General features: G+C 41.1%; 1 protein-coding gene across 1 annotated transcript in view; it reads right to left on the reverse strand.

Annotated features, from left to right (window-relative positions):
• The window catches only part of POLQ (DNA polymerase theta), a 103,691-nt gene that overhangs the window by 6,384 nt on the left and 77,254 nt on the right, over positions 1–20,053 (reverse strand). The window contains exons 23-27 of the mRNA XM_070403571.1: positions 17,689–17,815; positions 16,874–16,995; positions 13,427–13,611; positions 8,652–8,763; positions 1,038–1,162 (exon numbers count right to left, since the gene is read on the reverse strand). Coding sequence (XP_070259672.1) covers positions 1,038–1,162; positions 8,652–8,763; positions 13,427–13,611; positions 16,874–16,995; positions 17,689–17,815 — 671 coding nt within the window. The remainder of the gene's footprint in view (positions 1–1,037; positions 1,163–8,651; positions 8,764–13,426; positions 13,612–16,873; positions 16,996–17,688; positions 17,816–20,053) is intronic.

The following is a 20,053-nucleotide window of genomic DNA, read 5'->3' on the forward strand; positions in this document are numbered from 1 at the left end:
GGCACTGTCCTAAAGGATGAGCAAATACAACAGACCGAAATAATGTGTACAGAAACAGAAACATCCATATTATTTGATTTGTGGCAGAAGTGGCACCACAGAGCAGTGGGGGGAAAGCTGTCTTTTCAATAATTTGGGACAACTGTATATCAATGGGGGAGGTAGGGGACCCTGACCCTCAATCTCTAATAACATGAAAATCAATTGCTGGTTGATTGTAGATATATATGTAAAAGGCAAAACAAAAATTTCTAGAGAATATTTTCTTGATGTTGGGATAGAGAAAGCTTTCTTCAACAGATCAAGGAAATCACTACAATAATATAAAAGACTGATAAAATAGAAAGATCTGAACTAAAATAGAAGCTTAAATGCTCAGATATATAGAATGCTTTTATGAATCCTAATGACTTCAGGAAGAGATTTTATTCATAATTTGAACAAATATCATCAATAAATCTTTGTACTGATGTTAATGACTGATGTTAATCTCAGAAGGCATTGGCAATCTGGTGTGATATGACAAATTAGCATACGGTATGTAAAACAAAGAACAAATAGTAAATGTACGAATTAAGCTTATTTATAACATTACCAAAGCTAATAAATAACTAGCTTACTGAAAGATCTTTAAATGAAGTATTATAAACATGAGCTGACATTTACAGTAGCCTCCCAAAGACTGGAAGGTGCCATTACTTCAGACCCTTAATGGAACACAAGACCCAATTAATATATTAGTGATCCTTCTAAGGGACATTAGCAGCAGTTGTCTTTGTTGAAAAGTATATGTCAATGAGCGGGAAGGTGAGGGTGGGTAGGTGGGGAGAGATTAACCAAAGAATTTATATCCATATATGCACAACTCATGAACACAGACAATAGTGTGGTGAAGGCCTGGGGGTGGGAGGTATGGAGGGAGTCATTGAGGGATAGAAGGGGGACATCAGTAATACTTCCAACAATAAAGATAAATTAAAAACAAAAGTATATGTCACTGAAATTTTAAGTTAAAAATCCAGAGAATTTCAACATACGTGAGCTTTATGATAAGGGTTGTTGTCTTTGATTCCTGGTAAATATCTACGCCTTCCCAAAATGGTCTGAACAAACCCATCTCTTTTACAATTCTTCACTGTCTCTTTCATGAAATGATTAATCCCTACAAAGGAAGAAAAAGAAATGAGTACAATTAAAGTCATTCTTAATTTCATTCAATAGTTTCAATATAAAGAAATATACCAAATGTATAGAGACTATGCTTATCTAACTTTATTCATATATGCAATCTCTGCTTTCTCATAGCTCTGTTCATCCTGAGTAATAAATACTAATGTCTCCCAATTGAAATTCCTCGTTTGAGGATTTCTGTTGTGTGGCTGACACAGGAGAAACATTTGAGGAAAGTCAGTGATAGGAAGAAGAGAAAACCCTGCCCTGCCAAGTATGGCTGTTGGTGATATGTGACCACTAGCATGAAAGTTCAGAAAGCAATCAGGTTCTTAGCCTTTTCTCCTTAGGAATTACTGTGATTTTGTTGAGTGAAGAGCAAATAAAAGAATGAGATTTAAGAAAGCTCTATAATTTCTCTTACCTGACTCTGTAGGAGGCCTTCTAATATTTAGAGATTGAAAGAACTACTTTAAAAAACACACAATGAAAACAAACAAACAAAAAACAATGAGCCGGGCTGGGCATGGCTCAGTGGCTGAGCATCAACCTATGAACCAGGTGGTCACAGTTCGATTCGGGTCAGGGCATATCCCTGGGTTGCAGCTTGATCCCCAGAATAGGGCATGCAAGAGGCAGCCAATCAATGATTCTCTCTCATCATTGATGTTTCTATTTCTCTTTCCCTCTCCCTTCTTCTCTGAAATCAATAAAAATCTATTTAAAAATAAATAAATAAATAAAAACAATAATGAATTCCGAGATATAATCTATATACAGTAAACAGCACTCATTTCAGGTGAATGATCTATAATAATAAAAGCATAATATGTTAATGAGACTGGACAGCTGAACAACCTTCCGGATGTCATTCCGGACATCTGTCCGGATGAAGCCGCAGCAGAGGGGGCCGAGGCAGAGGCAGTTGGAGCAAACAGGCAGGCAGGCAGGTGAGCAGTTAGGAGCATCAGGCAGGCAGGCGAGTGGTTAGGGGCGATCAGGCAGGCATGCAGAGTGGTTAGGGGCAATCAGGCAGGCAGATGAGCAGTTAGGAGCCAGCGGTCCTGGATTGCGAGAGGGATGTCTGACTGCTGGTTTAGGCCTGATCCCACATGCACTCAGGAGTGGGGGGGTCACTCAGCCCAGATTGTGAGAGAGCGCAGGCCAGGCTGAGGGACCCCACCGGTGCACAATCAAGGCCGGGGAGGGACGTGGGAGGTTGGCCAGCCAGGGAGGGACCACAGGAGGGCTCCAGGGTGTGTCTGACGTGTCTCGCTCAGTCCCAATCAGCCAGACCCCAGTAGCAAGCTAACCTACTTGTCGGAGTGTCTGCCTCCTGGTGGTCAATGCAGGTCATAGCGACTGGTCAACTGATCGATCCTGCACCCACCTAAGTATGTACCTATCATTTTACTTTTTATCCAATCCCAGAGGTCCCCCCCACCCTGCCTTTGTTTTCTCCCACCTCTCTAATCACCAATGGATTTCATGTAACCCACCTACATCACCTCCTTTGATTGCAATGTATAAAAATAGATGAAAAACTGCCACTCTCTGAAGCATTATCCTAATCCATTGAGATACTGCTTCTTGACAATTGTTGACAGTTTAGCTCAAATAAACTCACAAAAATTCTTTACCGGTTTGAATGTTTTTACATTAACAAGTCTTTGGACATATGTTTTCATTTTTCTTGGGCAAATGTTCAATAGTGGAATTGCAGGATCAAATGGCTTAGTCTATGTTTAACTTTGTATGAAAGAGCCATACTAATTTCCAAAGTGGTTATACCATTTCACAACTCTAACAGCAATGTTAAAGAGATATAATGTTTCTAATTTTAGTCATTTTTCTTGTGTTTTTTAAAAAATATGTTTTTATTGATTTCAGAGAGGAAGGGAGAGGGAGAGACAGAAATATCAATAATGAGAGAGAATCATTGATCGGCTGCCTCCTGCATGCACACCCACTGGGGAGAGATCCTGCAACCGGGGCATGTGCTCTCAACCAGAATTGAACCTGGGACCCTCAGTCCCCAGACCTACGCTCAATTCACTGAGCCAAACCAGTCAGGGCTCTTGTTTTTGTAATAGCATCTCTTTGTGGTTTTAATTTTCTTTTCCCTGATGACTAACAAATGATAACATTTGATGTGGTCATTCATCTATCTTCTTTTGTGAAGTGTCTGTTCAAATCTTTGACCTTTATTTTATTGGATTATTTGCCTTCTTAGCATCTATATATATAAAAGCCCAGTGACTGTTATGGCAGAACAACCAGAATGACCAGACCGACCGGTGGCTATGACATGCTCTGCAGGAGCCAACCAGCCTGATCCGGGCCTCGATTGGCTCCCCCAACCCCCAGCTGGCCTGGCCCCTGATTGGCCCTCAACACCCCAATCAGGGGCGGGGCTGGCTGCCAACTGCCCATGGCACCTCCCTCTGGACGGCCTCCACCCCGATCGGCCCCCAACACCCATATATCACTACCTGGCTCCCTGGTGCATGTACATTTAGTGCAAGCACAAGAAAATAATTATCAGTCCCTTCTGACCCTGACCAGAGTCTCCAGAGGGCTCTGCTAATACTGCAGCCAAGGTGTGGAATTCTCCCTCCATGGCCTACAGCCCCAGGAGACCTTCCAAGTTAGCCAAAAAGGTGACCTAAGCATTAAAGGGATGGCGGCCCTCTGCTGAGGAATGTAGAGAGGCTGGGTTGGGATTTTGTGAAATTGCAGTGCCTTGCTGATTAGGTGAGCTTTCAATCTCTCTTTAAATGGGGCGAAGAAGACCTGCAGGCTGCCAGGAGCAACAGCAAAGGGTAGGCACATTAAAAAATAGAAAACCTTTTAAACAGACATGATGATCATATTGGGAAACTGAGAGTAGAAACCCGGGAAGAATGCAAAAATCATTAAAGGGCCATCATCCATCTTGATATACGTTTGAAAACAACACATAAACAACTTCATCTCATGGCACGTGAAATGCAAAACAGTTCTGTTGTGGGTTTTCTTTTGGCCATCCTTAAAGTATAATTAGATCCAGCTGGAGGAAAGCTATAGCTTCCAGCATTAGACCCCCCACTGGCCCTGCCCCTGATCGGTCCCCATCAGGTTGGGGCAGATGGAGCCCACCCATGCACGAATTCGTGCACTGGGCCTCTAGTTGTGTTATAAGAGTTCTTAAATATTCTGGATGTAAATCCTTTGTCAGATAATAGGAGCTGTAAATATTTTCTCTCAGTCTGTGGTTTGCCTTTACATTTCCTTAATGGTGTCTTTATCAGTGTTTATCTTTTCTTAAAAAATATTTTTATTGATTTCAGAGAGTAGGGGAGAGGGAGAGAGACAGAAACATCAATGATGAGAGAGAATAATAAATTGGCTGCCTCCTGCACACCCCACACTGGGGATCGAGCCCAAAAATCGGGGCATGTGCCCCGAATGGGAATCAAACCATGACCCCTGGTTCATAGGTCAATGCTCAACCACTGAGCTACACCAGTTGGGCTATCAGTATTTATCTTTTATGACTCAGTGTTGTTATCATCTAAGACATCTTTGCCTATCTCAATGTCACAAAGCTTTTCTCCCCTGTTTCTTCTGGAAGATTTATAGTTTTATAGTTTTAGCCTTTACTTTTAAGATTATGCTCCATATCAAGTTAATTTTTTAATATAATGTGAAAAAAAAGTCAACGTTCACTTTTTTCCCCATACTGGTATCTAGTTTCCCTAGATACCAGTGGTTGACAAGACTATTTTTCTTCCAATGAGTTACCATGGTAACTTAGTTGAAAATCAACTTGCCACATATGTAATAGGTCTATTTCTGGGCTCTTTATTGTGACACATTGTTCTCTACGTCTACTCTTATGCCTACCTTAATTATTGTAGTTTTATAATAAATTTCAAAATCACTAAACATTGTACTTCTCCAAAAAATGTTATTCCAGTCCCTTTGAATTTACATATAAATTTAGAGTCAGCTTATCTAATTCTGTACAAGAGTCTAATAAAATTTTCATTGGCATTGCACTGAATTGTCATCATAACAATATTTTGCCTTCTAATAAACTCACATGGTAAACCTCCCATTTATTTAAGTATTCTTCAGTTTCTCTCAGGATTGCTTTGAAGTTTTCAATAAAATATTGAAATTATTAAATTTAGCCTAAGTATTTCATGTGTTCTGATGTTATTATAAACTAGTGACCCAGTACAAAGATTTGTGAACACTGAAAGGAAATTAATTAGAAGGAATATGTTAATATCGCTATTCACCCTTTCTCTATAATAGAAGTGTCAACCAAATTCATGATCGACAATGACAGATCGAAACACATGCATGTGATTGGTGCCAGTAAGAGCTTTATATGTATCGCACATGCACGAGTCAACTTAGCCTTTTATAGATATATAATAAACATGCTTAATTAGACCTGCCTTCTGATTTAGCTAAATTTTTTCCAGCCCAGTGAAGCACCCCAACTTCTCTTTCAGGTAATTGTCAGCAACACAGCAGTAAATATCAACATGAAACAGATTATTATTGTAGATCACACAGGGAGAACAAAGGGTAAAATATTTAACTCTAGCAGTGTTTGACTATATTCTGCACAGTGAGAAAACCTGAAGTCATTTTCAAGTTCCACCATTTCTTACTTTTCAGTCTGCTCAAGTTTCTAAACTTTCTAAATCTCTATTGTCTTGCTAATGAAAAGAAAATACAGTGGGGCTTTGACTTATGAGTGTCCCGACTAACGAGTGTTTTGAGATATCAGCTGTCTCTTGGCCAATTTTTTGCATTGAGTTGATAGAGTAATTTGAGTTAACGAGCTCCTTAATGAGCTCGGTCTCATAATGAATTAAACTCATAAGTCAAGGCCCCACTGTAGGCTTCTACCAAGTCTACTACCTACCTACTCAAGGACTTCTGTGAGGATCAAATGAGATGAGGCACAGGGAAATGCTTCACGGACATTTGGTTAAAATGTAAAATGTTTGCACCTGGCTATAAAGCAAGTCGAGTTCTTGGGCTGAAGAAACTCCAAGAAGGCTAGTTGCTAGGGAAAGGAAGCTGGGCATTGCTACGAGACACCATTACCCGGGCGTCCACAGTGACCATTTCAAGCTGGGCTGGGCTATGAGCCGCATTTTGCGCCCTGGGCTCTTGGCAGCATTGGCTGTGATTTGGTGGGGTGTCACTCTGGGGAGGTGGCGGGGCCTGTGTCCCACTTGTGGGAAGCCAAGTGTTGGTTTGTCAGCGCCAGGTCTGTGGTGCCGGCCAGTGTGTGTCATGGCAGCTCCTGCATTGAGCGTCTGCCCTCTGGTGGTCAGTGTGCATCAAAGCTATTGGTTGGACAGACACTTAGCCATATATATATATGTATGTGTGCATCAAAGCTATTGGTCGGACAGACACTTAGCCATATATATATATATATATATATACATACATATATATATACTAGAGGCCTGGTGCACAAAAATTTGTGCACTGGGGGGGGGGGGGGGGGGTCCCTCAGCCCGGCCTGTGCCCTCTTGCAATCTGGGACCCCTCAGGGGATGACCACCTGCTGGCTTAGGCCCGCTCCCCGGGGGACTGGGCCTAAGATGGCAATCAGACATCCCTCTGGCAGCCCGGGAGCCCTCGGGGGATGTCCATTTGCCACCGGGGAGCAGAACTAAGCTGCAGTCGGACATCCTTAGTGCTGCTGAGGAGGCAGGAGAGGCTCCCACCACCACCGCTGTATTGGCAGCCATCAGCCTGGCTTGTGGCTGAGCAGAGCTCCCCACTGTGAGAGCGCATTGACCACCAGAGGGCAGCTCCTGCATTGAGTGTCTGCCCCCTGGTGGTCACTGTGTGTCATAGTGACCAGTCATTCCCAGTCTTTCTGCTGTTAAGGTCAGTTTGCATATTACCCTCTTACTATATAGGATAGAGGCCTGGTGCACGGGTGGGGGCCAGCTGGTTTGCCCTGAAGGGTGTCCCGGATCAGGGTGGGGGTCCTGCTTGGGTGCCTGGCCTGCCTCGGTGAGGAGCTGATGGCTGTTTGCAGCTGGTCGCACCCCCTTCAGGGTGGGGGTCCCCATTGGGATGCCTGGCCAGCCTGGATGAGGGGATGATGGCTGTTTGCAGCTGGTCACACCCCCTTCAGGGTGGGTGAGGGGCTGAGGGCCGTTTTCAGGCTGGCGGGCGACTGAAGCTCCCAATCTCTCCTTTTTTTCTTTTATTCTGGGATTTATTTACCTTCTATGGCTGTCACTGGAGCTGAGAGCCGACTTTAGCTCTGAGGCCATCTCCAGCTTGAGGCCTCAGCTGCTGAAAGCAGGAATCTAGGGTTTGTTTGGGTTCTATAATTGCAACATTGTTTCGGTCCTGCTTGCTCCAGCTCTGACGGCTGAAAGCAGGTATCTGAGTTTTGTTTAGATTCTATAATTGCAACATTGTTTCTTAGACTGCAGCTCAGAGGCCAGCAGCGGCAGGCGGGGAACCTTGGCTTCCTCCATCACTGGAGCAAGCAAGCGTCCTGTTCGCTTCAGCTGCCTGGCTGCCGGCCGCCATCTTGGTTGGCAGTTAATTTGCATATCACCCTGATTAGCCTATGGGAAGCGTAGCGGAGGTATGGTTAATTACCATGTTTGCTATTATTAGATAGGAGATATATATATATATATATATATATATATATATATATACACACATATATATACATCTTTATTTTTTATTTATATAGTAATTGTTTATTACTAGTAGAAATATAACTGATTTTTAAAACTTGACTTTGTATGGTGGGAGCTTGCTAAATTTAGATATTTATTTTAGTAGTTGTTTTTGTAAAATTCATATGATTTTTGATGTACAAGATCATGTCATGTGTAAATAAAGATTTCTTTTGGAGGACTGGGGACAAAGTTGATTACAAAGAAGCATAAAAGAACTTTCTGGGGTGATGGTTCTATATCTTGGTTGTGGTATAGATTATATGACTGTGTGCGTTTGTCAAAATTCATAGAACTATACACCTAAAAAGGGTGAATTTTATTCTATCTACATTATACCTCAATAAACTGCCAAAAGAAAATTTAAAATAGTGATACTCAAGTTGCTCTATAACAACAATTGTTCTCTCACAGGTTGTGGTACATTTACCAATGGCTTACTGTTTCATGTTAAAGCCATCTAAACCTAAAGCACAGGATAAGTCCAAGATTGTATGAGATATTCACAATGACACGGTAGCATATACATTTGCTGCATCCCACTATTCCATTTCCATCCCTACTTTTATGAAAAAAAAGCACATCTTAGTAAATAATTATAATAAGGTTAATGTTATTTCATTAACATGTCTGGTGAAAACCTCCAATTAATGTTAATAAAAATTCTGTAATGCAAAATTTTAAAATGAATATAATATGGAAAGACAGTTGAAAAGAATAGCACCTAGAAGGTAACACTCGAGGCTTCTTTACCGGTATATCTGGATTTGAAGGAGTCAATGTAACAAGCAGCATCGTTTTCTTTAATGCCCATCTGCTCTCCCAAAGACTTAGCTCCCATTCCATAAATGATTCCATAGCAAATCTGAAAGGAGGGCAGCACACTCAGTAAGTAAATGAAAGGTCATAACTACATAAAATGCAAATATAAAAAGTTCATTAAGATTAAAATTTGATAAGCGTTTTATTTCATAGTGAGTCAGAGAAATGATTAGATCTGTTTTGGTGGGTTAGATCCATAAAAGCTAAACATCTTTTCTGCCTTTTAGCAGTACTGTTTTTTGGAGACGGAAAGAAACAAAGGGTGGGATTGAACATGAATGTTGTGTGTTTTAAGAAAGTAATCCTAGTGACTTATTTATTTTTATTGATATGAGAGAGAGAGAGAGAGAGAGAGAGAGAGAGATTAGTTGCCTCCTGCACGATCCCCAATTGGGGGTCAAACCTGCAACCTGAGTGTGTGCCCTGGTCGGGAATAGAACCCGCCACCTTCTGGTGTACAAGATGATGCTCCAACCAACTGAGTCACATTGGCCAGGGCTAATCCTATGATTTAAAAGGGAATATTTATTTCTGATTCTTTGTCATTTATCCAGTCTTCAGAGCAGCTTTCTACTCCTCATAACTCCTCAAAACCTCATTAACTTCTGCTTAAAGAAGTGCCTAGGAGTAGGAAAGAAAAGCGTACAAACACACCCGTCCCCACCTTTAGATAGCACTAAAAGAGCCTGCTAATAGGAAGACTTACTGGAAATAAATATCCTTTTCACCTCACAGCCACCTGAAATCCCATAACTGCAGAATTCATTTGAGTTAAACAAAAAGTAATGAAATTTTGGGCATAACGAAGAAAATGATCTAAATAGGTCAATAAATAAACTGATTTAATAAATAACTATTGCATGGATCCAAATCCTAGTTCCAGCATTTACAAGATATATTATCTTGCACAAACTACAGAAACCTTTAGCATCTTGATTTCTTCATTCATAAGATGAAGACAGTAGTAATACCTATATCATGGGATTGTTAGGATTAAATCAGTTATAAGTGTTCAGAAAACTGCATGCCATAAAGCAAGTTCTATATACATGTTAAGTAAACATGTATATAGAACTTGCTTTAAAAGGTAACTTACAAAAATTTTAAAAGGTAACTTGTAAAAAATGAGTATTAGAATGCTAGCCTGGCCAGTGTGGTTCAGTGGTTAGGTGTCAACATATGAACCAGGTCACAGTTTGATTGCAGTCAGGCACATGCCAGGGTTGCAGGGTTGGTCCCCAGCAGCGGGTGTGCAAGAGGCAGCCAATCAATGATTTTCTCTCATCATTGATGTTTTTATCTCTCTCCCCTTCTTCCTTTCTCTCTTTGAAAACAATAAATACATATTAGTAAAAAAAGACTTCCAAAATACTTTTAATGTGATAAGACAGCTAATAGTATTTTGCTTTTTCCTTTTTTTGAATACATTGAGACAATTTTTTTCCTTTTTTGTTTTCCTTTTTGATCTTTCTATATTTTTTATCTTTATTTTGTTGTGATGCCGATTTTTTTTCCTTTTTTAAACTCAGTTATTACTTAGTGTTAAGATCTCAGAGATCTAACAAAACAAAATAAAAACTCAAGAATTAGATGGTTCAGTGCATAGTAATTTAGGAAAATTGGTATAGCATAAACACTATTAAATCATGCAAGAACTTATTAAACAGAGGCCACTATCATTAGGGGAAAAATGTTTAGGTTACAAAGTCAGAATGTCTAAATTCTGGCATTTTGAACTTATCCTGGCTCTACCATTTATAGCTATAAGACCTTAAGCAAATTACTAACTTTCTGTGTCTCAGTTTCCTCCTATATAAAATGAAGATAATAATAATACCTATTTCATGGGTTTATTTTGAGGATTTAATATTAGCATATTACCTATTTTACCTGGGGTTTGATTCTTGCTAAATGCAGGACCCCAAAGGAGATTAAATAGAGAAGACAAAGCTGGTTTTCTAAGTCATGGGAGAAACAGTGTTGGTGCTAAACCATTGGTTCTCAACCTTGGCTGCACATTAGAATCACCTGGGAAACTTTTTAAAATCCTGATTTCTGGGCCTCATCCTCCAGAAATTCTGTTTGTTACTAATGTTGTGGCCTCACCCCATAACAAAGAAACAGAATTTCCGGAGGACGAGGCCCAGAAATCAGGATTTAAAAAAGATTCCCAGGTGATTCTAATGTGCAGCCAAGGTTGAGAACAGACAGTGGTGAGAGGAAGTGCTTCATGCCCAACGAGCCAGTCAAGAATTACAGCTGTGAGTATCCTAGTACAGTGGGGCCTTGACTTACGAGTGTCCCGACTAACGAGTTTTTCGAGATACGAGCCGTCTCTCAGCCGATTTTTTGCTTTGAGTTGCGAGCTAAAATTCGGGTTACGAGCCAGCTTCAGATACCCCATCGCTAGTTGGCGCAGCGAACGTCACAGTGAATGCCACAACATCAGCCCAGCATCACGTGTCTCACTCGTTCACTTTTTGATTTGACATACGAGTAATTTGAGTTACAAGCTCCGTCACGGAACAAATTAAACTCGTAAGTCATGGCCCCACTGTAAATGTAAAACTAGTAAAGCAGGATCTTAGAGGTGGGAGTGGCATGCCTTTACCTCAGCAATCAACCCTATTTTCTTGAAAATGGCATCAGATTTCCCACAGGTCATGTGGTAAGGAAGTATCGGTGTTAACCCAGGCCAGGAAAGGGTGTAAATGTGGCCTTTGATGGTCTTTGTGCCTGACATCATTCAGGAGTAGAAACTATGTGGGCCTACTTGAAAGGTCCAAGGGAGTATGAAGTTCACAGGTGGATTAGCTAACCAATGGCTTCAAAAAACTAAAAAGCTATCAGTTATCTATACTAATAAAAGCCTAAGTGGTGTCTCGCCCTCGCATCATCACAAGATGGCCACACCAACGTCGTCACAAGATGGCTGCCACAAGATGACTAGCAGGGGAGGGCAGTTGTAGGCAATCAGGCCAGCAGAAGAGAGCAGCTGGGGGTGATCGGGCCAGCAGGGGAGGGCAGTTGGGGGTGACTGGGCCTGCAGGGGAGGGCAGTTAGGGGCAATCTGGCTGGCAGGGGAGGGCAGTTGGGGGCAACTGGGTCTGCAGGGGAGAGCAGTTAGGGGTGATCAGGCTGGCAGGGGAGGGCAGTTGGAGGCGACTGGGTCTGTAGGGGAGAGCAGTTAGGGGCGATCAGGCTGGCAGAGGAGGGCAGTTGGGGGTGGCTGGGCCTGCAGGGGAGGGCAGTTGGGGGTGATTGGGCCGGCAGGGGTGCGGTTAGGGGGTGATCAGGCTGGCAGGCAGAAGCAGTTAGGGGCAATCAGGCAAGCAGGCAGGCTAGCGGTTGGGAGCCAGCAGTCCCAGAATGTGAGAGAGATGTCCGACTGCGGGATTGGGCCTAAATTGGCAGTCAGACATCCCCTGAGGGGTCCCAGATTGGAGAGGGTGCAGACTAGGCTGAGGGACACCGGGCCTCTAGTTAATTATAATCCACAGTACAGCAATATTTATTTTTTAACAAACACTTAGAGAGCATCCTATCTAATAAAAGAGTAATATGCAAATTAACCATCACTCCCTCACTCCATCACAAAGATGGTGGCGGCCACAGAGCTGGAGCGAGCAGGAGGCTGGGGTTGCCCCGGCGATGGAGAAAGCCAAGCTTCCCGCCTGCCCTGGCTGGCCCTGAGCTCCGCTCAAGGCTACAAAGTTTCAATTATAGAAGTTAAATAAATCCCAGATACTTGCTTCTAGCCCGTGGGCGTGGCCAGCCTGAAAATGGCCCTCAGCCCCTCACCCAGATTGGCCAGGCACCCCAGAGGGACCCCCACCCTGATCTGGGGGATATCCTTCAGGGCAAACCAGCTGGCCCCACCCGTGCACCAGGCCTCTATCCTATATAGTAAAAGGGTAATATGCAAATTGACCCTAACAGCAGAAGGACTGGGAATGACTGGTCACTATGACACACACTGACCACCAGGGGGCAGACGCTCAATGCAGGAGATGCCCCCTGGTGGTCAGTGTGCTCCCACAGGGGGAGCTCTGCTCAGCCACAAGCCAGGCTGACGGCTGCCAGCACAGCAGTGGTGGTGGGAGGCTCTCCCGCCTCCTCAGCAGCGCTAAGGATGTCCAACTGCAGCTTAGGCCTGCCCCCGCTGGCAAGCGGACATCCCTCAAGGGCTCCTGGGCTGCCAGAGAGATGTCTGACTGCCAGCTTAGGCCCGATTCCCCATGGAGCGGGCCTAAGCCAGCAGGTGAACATCCCCCGAGGGGTCCCAGATTGCAAGAGGGCACAGGCCAGGCTGAGGGACCCCCTCCCCCGAGTGCATAAATTTTTGCACTGGGCCTCTAGTCTTTTTATAAAAAGCACCGTGGCTCAATGATATGTGAAAATAGATGAAAATATGGATGCTTGCAGACTACAAAGAGATTTTTTTAAATACATACACACACAACAATAACAACAACCACGACCACCACTAATGAAAATGGCTATTCTGACACTAAATTGCCTCAATGTAAGTCTGATTCTTTTTATTGACTCTACGAAGGCAAGTACAATGAATACCATGAGAGAGGCTCAGATAAATGTAGTTTGAAAGATGCAAAGAAGAAATCAGTCTTCAACTGCAAATGATGGAGATATTTTTTTGAATCATTAAAATTCACACTGATATTAAGCATATTCACTAAGATTACCTGCTTTGCTTGCTGCCTTAGATCTTCCCCTACAGACTCTGGCTCAGTCATCTTCCATTCTGCTGCAATACTCCTGAAAACATCAGCTCCAGTGTTTAATACTTGAATGAGACGATTATCATGGGATAAATGAGCCAAGACCCTCAGTTCAAGTTGAGAGTAATCAGCAGCTAATATTACACCACCTGAAGTAGAAATAATTTTAGAAAAGCTGAAACAAAGGCAAATCCACATTTTATAAAATTGAGAAGGTTGACAGAAATTTAGTTCTAACATAGAACCATGAGATCATGTATCCAAAAATTAAAAACTTGCTCTTAATATGATGCAATTCAGTTCTGTAACTTAGATCATTTTTTTCATTTAGCTTTCAAGTATACATAACATGCATAAAGCTACCCCTGACCTCTGCTCCTTAACCACTGTGGCAGTGCTTCCCTCAGTGTTCCCACAGCACCTGACGCATCATCTAAAGTGGTTCTTTCATGCCTCACCCACTAGCACTGACCTTTAGGGATAAGAGACTTAATTTTCCTTTGCATTCTATAGAAAACTTTGCACAGTTCCTGGCACATAATAGACTCTTAAAAGGTTGTTGAATGAATGAGTGAATGAATGAACGAATGAACGAACAAACAAACTGGTTTCCAATGTGTGCACATTTTAAGTGGGCTGGAGAGAAATGTGTGCTCCACTTGGATAATTAAAAAAAAAGACATTCAGCCCTGGCCGGTGTTTCTCAGTGGTTATCAGACCTCACACTGAAGGGTCTCGGGTTCAATTCCCAGTCAAGGGCATGTACGGGGTTGTGGGGTTTGCTTCCTGTTCCCAGTCAGGACCCATGCAGGAGGCAACCAGTCTATGTATCTCTCTCACATTGATGTTTCTCTCTCTCTTTCTCTCTCCCCCAACCTCCTTTCACTCTCGCTGGGAAGCAAAGGAAAAAATATCCTCAGGGGAGGATTAAAAACAAAGTAAAACAAAAACAAAGACATGCAATTGAAAAAAATCAAGTGGTTGATATGTGAAGAAAAGTTTTTTAAATTATTCAGATAATTTACCTATGGATTAGAAATGAGTGGATTAGATATGCATGGCAAAACCAAAAGAAAAAAAATAAAAGCAGGTTCGAAGAAAAAGTAGGAAAAATATTTGACTAATATTAAAAAGAACTCATTGCCGTATAAAAAAGGTGCTATAAATGAAGAACAGGACAAAACATAAGCAAGCAATTCATAAAAATAAGAATAAAAGAAACTTAAACATGTTAAAGAAAGCTCAACTTCATTCACAATAACAGAAATGCATATTTGTCTACAGCAAGAAACAATTTTCCTCTATGTATATTGCAAAAGTCTAGAAGTTGGAGAGCACACTGTGGTAAGGCTGAGAAAAAAAATACTCATAGATTGTTATTAGGAAGTAAATGGTAACTTACTTCCATTATATTAGATGGCAATTTGACAATACCTATCAAAACTAAACAAGTTTTGCCCTAGCTGGTTTTGCTCAGTGGATAGAGCCATAAACATGAGTAACCTGGACAACATATGTGAAATAACTATGTTCAGGTGTTGGACAGCAGGCAATTCAAACTACAGTCCCTGAGAGGGGGGATGAAGGGAGGGGGGTAAGTTATGCAACTGTCTCAGGTTCCCAGAATGCATTGCAGGGAAGGAGAGAGGAAGCAGAGCACTATGGTCTCTCTGAGCTGAGGAAGCAGAGACTGCTTAAAGCAAAAACAACTATGTAGCAGAACTGATAATAGTCATAATGATTAAATCAATTACAAGGGAAATAAAAAAATTCCTTACATTCTGGATGATGTGGTGTAAAATTTTTTAAAGATAGTTTGTGATGTGAGGCATATTATAAACTCTAAAATATCTAGGACATGTAATTGATAAACTTAGAGAAAATAAAACAGAATAAAAATAGTCATTGAGTGGCAGAAATTTCCAGACTGAATTAATATATATTTAAATTAATTAAAAAATTTAAAACAGGAGCAGTATAAAATAGTTGCATTAAAAAATTTTATTATTTAGGTAAGAATAAATTGATGGATGAACAGATAAATAAAATGAAGTTTACACATACAATGGAATATTATTTAGCCTTAAAAAGAAGGGAAATTCTAACACTTGCTACAACATGGATGAACCTTGAAGACATCATGTGGAGTGAAATAAGCCAGATACACAAGAACAAATACAGTATGACTCTACTTACATGAGGTACTAGAGTAGTCAAATTCATAGAGAGAGAAAGTAGAATTGTGGTTACCAAGGGCTGGGAAGTAGAAGAGGGAGAGTTAGTGTTTAATGGGCACAGAATTCCATTTGGGGATGATGAAAAAGTTCTAGAGATGGGCGTGGTAATGATTGCACAAGGCAAACCTACGTAATGACACAGAACCGAATACTACTTGAAAATGGTTACAATTGCCAAAACCGGTTTGGCTCAGTGGATAGAGCGTCGGCCTGCGGACTGAAAGGTCCCAGGTTCGATTCTGGTCAAGGGCATGTACCTGGGTTGCGGGCACATCCCCAGTGGGAGATGTGCAGGAGGCAGCTGGTCGATGTTTCTCTCTCATCGATGTTTCTAACTCTCTGTCCCTCTCCCTTCCTCTCTGTAAAAAATCAATAAAATATATTTAAAAAAAAAAAAAATGGTTACAATCGTAAAATGGTGTTAATTCATATTTAAAAAGCAAAAGTGAAATTTGCCAAGCAGGTAATGCTATCATAGAATTGAATTCACTCTTAGGATATATGTTTCTGACAGAATCCAAATAAATTCATACAGTTAACTGCACTGACCCAGACCTGCCAACCTGCAAAACATAAAAGGGCAAATGTATATACCAACAGTAGGGATTATCTGGGAGTTAGATCATGACTTCCAAATGTTTTAATGACAAAAGGTTTATGACTAGAGTACTGAGGAGAGGTCAGGCAGGAGGACAGCCTGGGGGTTATAACCCATGTAAGAGGAAGCAGCAGTCTGGAGAAAAGGAGAAGAAACAAAATGCAAAGCAAGTCAGAGAGACAAAAAAAGTGTGCCTTAGTGGTCAAGGGAGGAGAGCGACTGAGGAAAATGAGGGCTGATTACCAGTGACAAATGCTGTACAGAAGTCAAAGAGGATGAGGACTAAAATATCCATGGGATTTTCCAAAAAGGGTTACAATGACCTTGGAAAACATGGTTTCAGCAGGCTGCTGCCAATGACCATACACCACACAAGTTTCCCACAGAGCAGGTCACGAGGACAATGATAACTGATTGTTACACACCTGGCAACACAAAGGGGAAAAGCAGGCTATGCAGAGGAAAGATGGAGGTATGAATGCATCCTTCTGAGTCTTAGTCATAATGCAGGCTTTATCAGTGTTCTGAAAAATATCCCTACAGTAATGAGAAGCTCAAAAACTGTCAGCATCCTACCTGGGAAAGGCACAAAGGCGTGCCGCATGCTGACCGAAAACGGCATCCCTCTGTCTGAGCTTCTCTCCTCCGTCTGTGCCTGGTGCACGGAGTTCAGACCACAGCCCTTCTTAGTTCCTCTTCTGTCAAGCAAACAACATCATCAGCTGAACATGCAGTAGACTCAAATATGTGAAAAGGCCTGATTTTTCAGTAAAGTTACTGTTTCCATCTAAGAAATTTAAAAACCTTACTATTTGAAACTTACTTTAAAGCTTAACAAAGATTATAGACTTTTTTTTGGCAAACATTCAATTAAGTAGGAAAACATTTCTGTAAAAGCCTTTCCCACAAACTACTTCTGAGATAATTCATTGACATTTAGCTCACCTCAGCAGATCTCTTCGACCAGATCTAACATACATTATCTATGCTTTTTCTTCCCTTTGTGTGTAAGTGAGGAGGGCAAGAGGGGATATTCCTGACTTTGCTAAACTCTTCCTTTTAGTATTTAACTTAAATAATCATATTCTGGCACGGGTTTTCAGCATTTCACCATCAACTAGCTTCTTCTTTTTCTTTTTTTTTATAGCAAAGGTGGAAATTTATTGAAGAACAAGTACAGACTCCCACGTGGGAAGGGGGCAAGAGTCCCCTCAACTAGCTTCTTTATGGACAGACTCAGGGTTTGGAATGGATAGTGTCTAGAATAGAAATGTATATAGCTAAAACAGAAATTTCAACTATTTTCATTATTTTGTCCACTAGGCTATTTTCAAGCCATTCATACTCACAAAAATATATTAACGCAAAAACAAAAAAAATATAATGTCTACCTGCTCATGGGAAGTAGGCCTTTGCCTAGGGCTTGGGAAGGTGGGCTTTCTCCTACTAGTGTTGGCATTTGGATCTCAAAATCTCTTGGCACACTCTGAATATTTGGTTCTGTAAATGTTATTCGTCCTAAAATCAAATAGAATAAAGATATAAAATTGGGGGGGGGGGGGGAATCTAACATTTATCTTAATTGTAATTGCATTTCTGAATTAGCTTAAAAATGTATGCTCTATTATTGCTAAAATAAATTTAAATAAAATATTTTTCATTATGTTTATGTGCCTAACAATGATAAAATAAGTACAAGAGCCAAAACCGGTTTGGCTCAGTGGATAGAGCATCGGCCTGCGGACTGAAGGGTCCTGGGTTCGATTCCGGTCAAGGGCATGTACCTGGGTTGCGGGCACATCCCCGGTGGGAGATGTGCAGGAGGCAGCTGATCGATGTTTCTCTCTCATCAATGTTTCTGACTCTCTATCTCTCTCCCTTCCTCTCTGTAAAAAATCAATAAAATATATTTTAAAAAAATAAAAAATAAAAAAATAAGTACAAGATAAATTCCAACATAAGTGAATATATGAATCAGCTATAATACAATGTTTTACATTAACCTAGCTCTCTAGAAAACAAGCCTATGATAAGAAGTAATTTGATAAGTTGAACTATTCCTATGCTAAAATGAGTATCAGATGTCAGCACTATAAAATGTTAGCAGTTACATTAATGAGTGAAGACTAATCAAATGGATCCGAGGCTAGAGGACTGTCGGCACCTTTAAAAGCCAGGAATGCTCAAGATACAGGGAAGAGGATTTGGAGCTTAAAGAGCAACCTGAGTGCTGAAGAGGGACAACTGGGCCAGAGGAGTTAGCTTATGTGGGAGATAGAGTAGCAGTGAGAGGTAGAACGTCCCTTTCTAGACCTCCCCTGGCTGGTTTTCCTCCCCATCATCACTCATCAAAAGGACCAGTGCTAACATGGACATAGCTAACGACTAGAATCAGGTAGTTAATGAGTTTTCCTAAGAAACAGAGAGCAATTTGTTTAAATGTTTATAGACTTTATTTTCCCCAAAATATTTTACATTTTATTTGTTTACTTCTTGGTTGAATTTCTCTAGAACACATAAGCATTGTTCAAAAGAAGTTTCCCTGGCTGGTGTTGTTCAGTTGGTTGGAGCATCATCCTGTACACAGAAAGGTCGAGGGTTTGATTCCAGTCAGGGCACATACCCAGGTTCGCGGGTCCACCACTGGTTAGGGTGCATATGGGAGGCAACCAATGTCTCTTTCTCTCTCTCCCTCTCCCTCTCTCTCTAAAAATCAATAACACAGCCTCAGATGAGGATTTTTTTTTTTAAACAGAGTCTTAAAAAAAGTTTGGGTAACTGATTTTGTTTTTTGCAGTGATGTGTTTTATGATACACCATTGTAATAGACTCTCTACTAGCTACTATATGTAATTTTATCTTCTTTTAATAAATCAGACATTGTAAGTACCTAGAATATTGTTTTCCTGAATAAACCCATGATATTATGCCTCTGTTATTTAGCTTTTAGCAAAAATTAGTCCACAATTAATGGTAGATAATAATATAATTATTATCATTAAATGGCCTATTCAGTGTTACAAAGCTAACAAATAGCAGATGAAGAATCCATCTTTGAGCCCTAGCTGGTTTGGCTCAGCGGATAGAGCATCGGACTGTGGAACAAACGGTCCCGGGTCCGATTCCGGTCAAGGGCACATGCCTGGGTTGTGGGCTCGGTCCCCAGTTGGGGATGTGCAGGGGGCAGCCAATCGGTGATTCTCTCTCATCATTGATGTTTCTATCTCTCTCTCCCTCGCCCTTCCTCTCTGAAATCAATAAAAATATATTTTAAAAAAAAAAGAATCCATCTTTGTGCCTCAGGACACTGTCTTCTTTCCTGTAATTCTACTTCATTGTCAGGTTTAGTGTTTGAATTAATGAGGTAACACTGGCAGACAAACAAGATGATAAAAATGACAAAACATGAATGTAGCATTATGGAGATGAAGTCTAATAATGAAATGGCTTTTCTATACTTAAGGAAACTTCTATTTCTAAAATATTCTTTAAATGTAGATACATGAATGGATTACTTTCTGCTTTATAAGCAACAAATAAGTGTGCAACAGCTTTGAAATTCTAGGTTGATTTTGTTTTTTTCACCAACAAGGATTTATTTTACATATGTTTACACCAATGAAACTGAAATACTAAGAGGGCAAGGAATGGCTAGGAAGAACTAAGAGGTTAGTTAAATAGAGAAGAAGGAAAAGAGAAGTTGAGAACAAGGAATAAGCAAGCAGAGAAAAAAGCAGCTCCTCATGGTGCTTCCAT

This window comes from Myotis yumanensis, unplaced genomic scaffold (assembly GCF_028538775.1).
Source record: "Myotis yumanensis isolate MYYU_CA2020_CCGP unplaced genomic scaffold, mMyoYum1.0.hap1 SCAF_2, whole genome shotgun sequence".
NCBI classification, from domain to species: Eukaryota; Metazoa; Chordata; class Mammalia; order Chiroptera; family Vespertilionidae; genus Myotis; species Myotis yumanensis.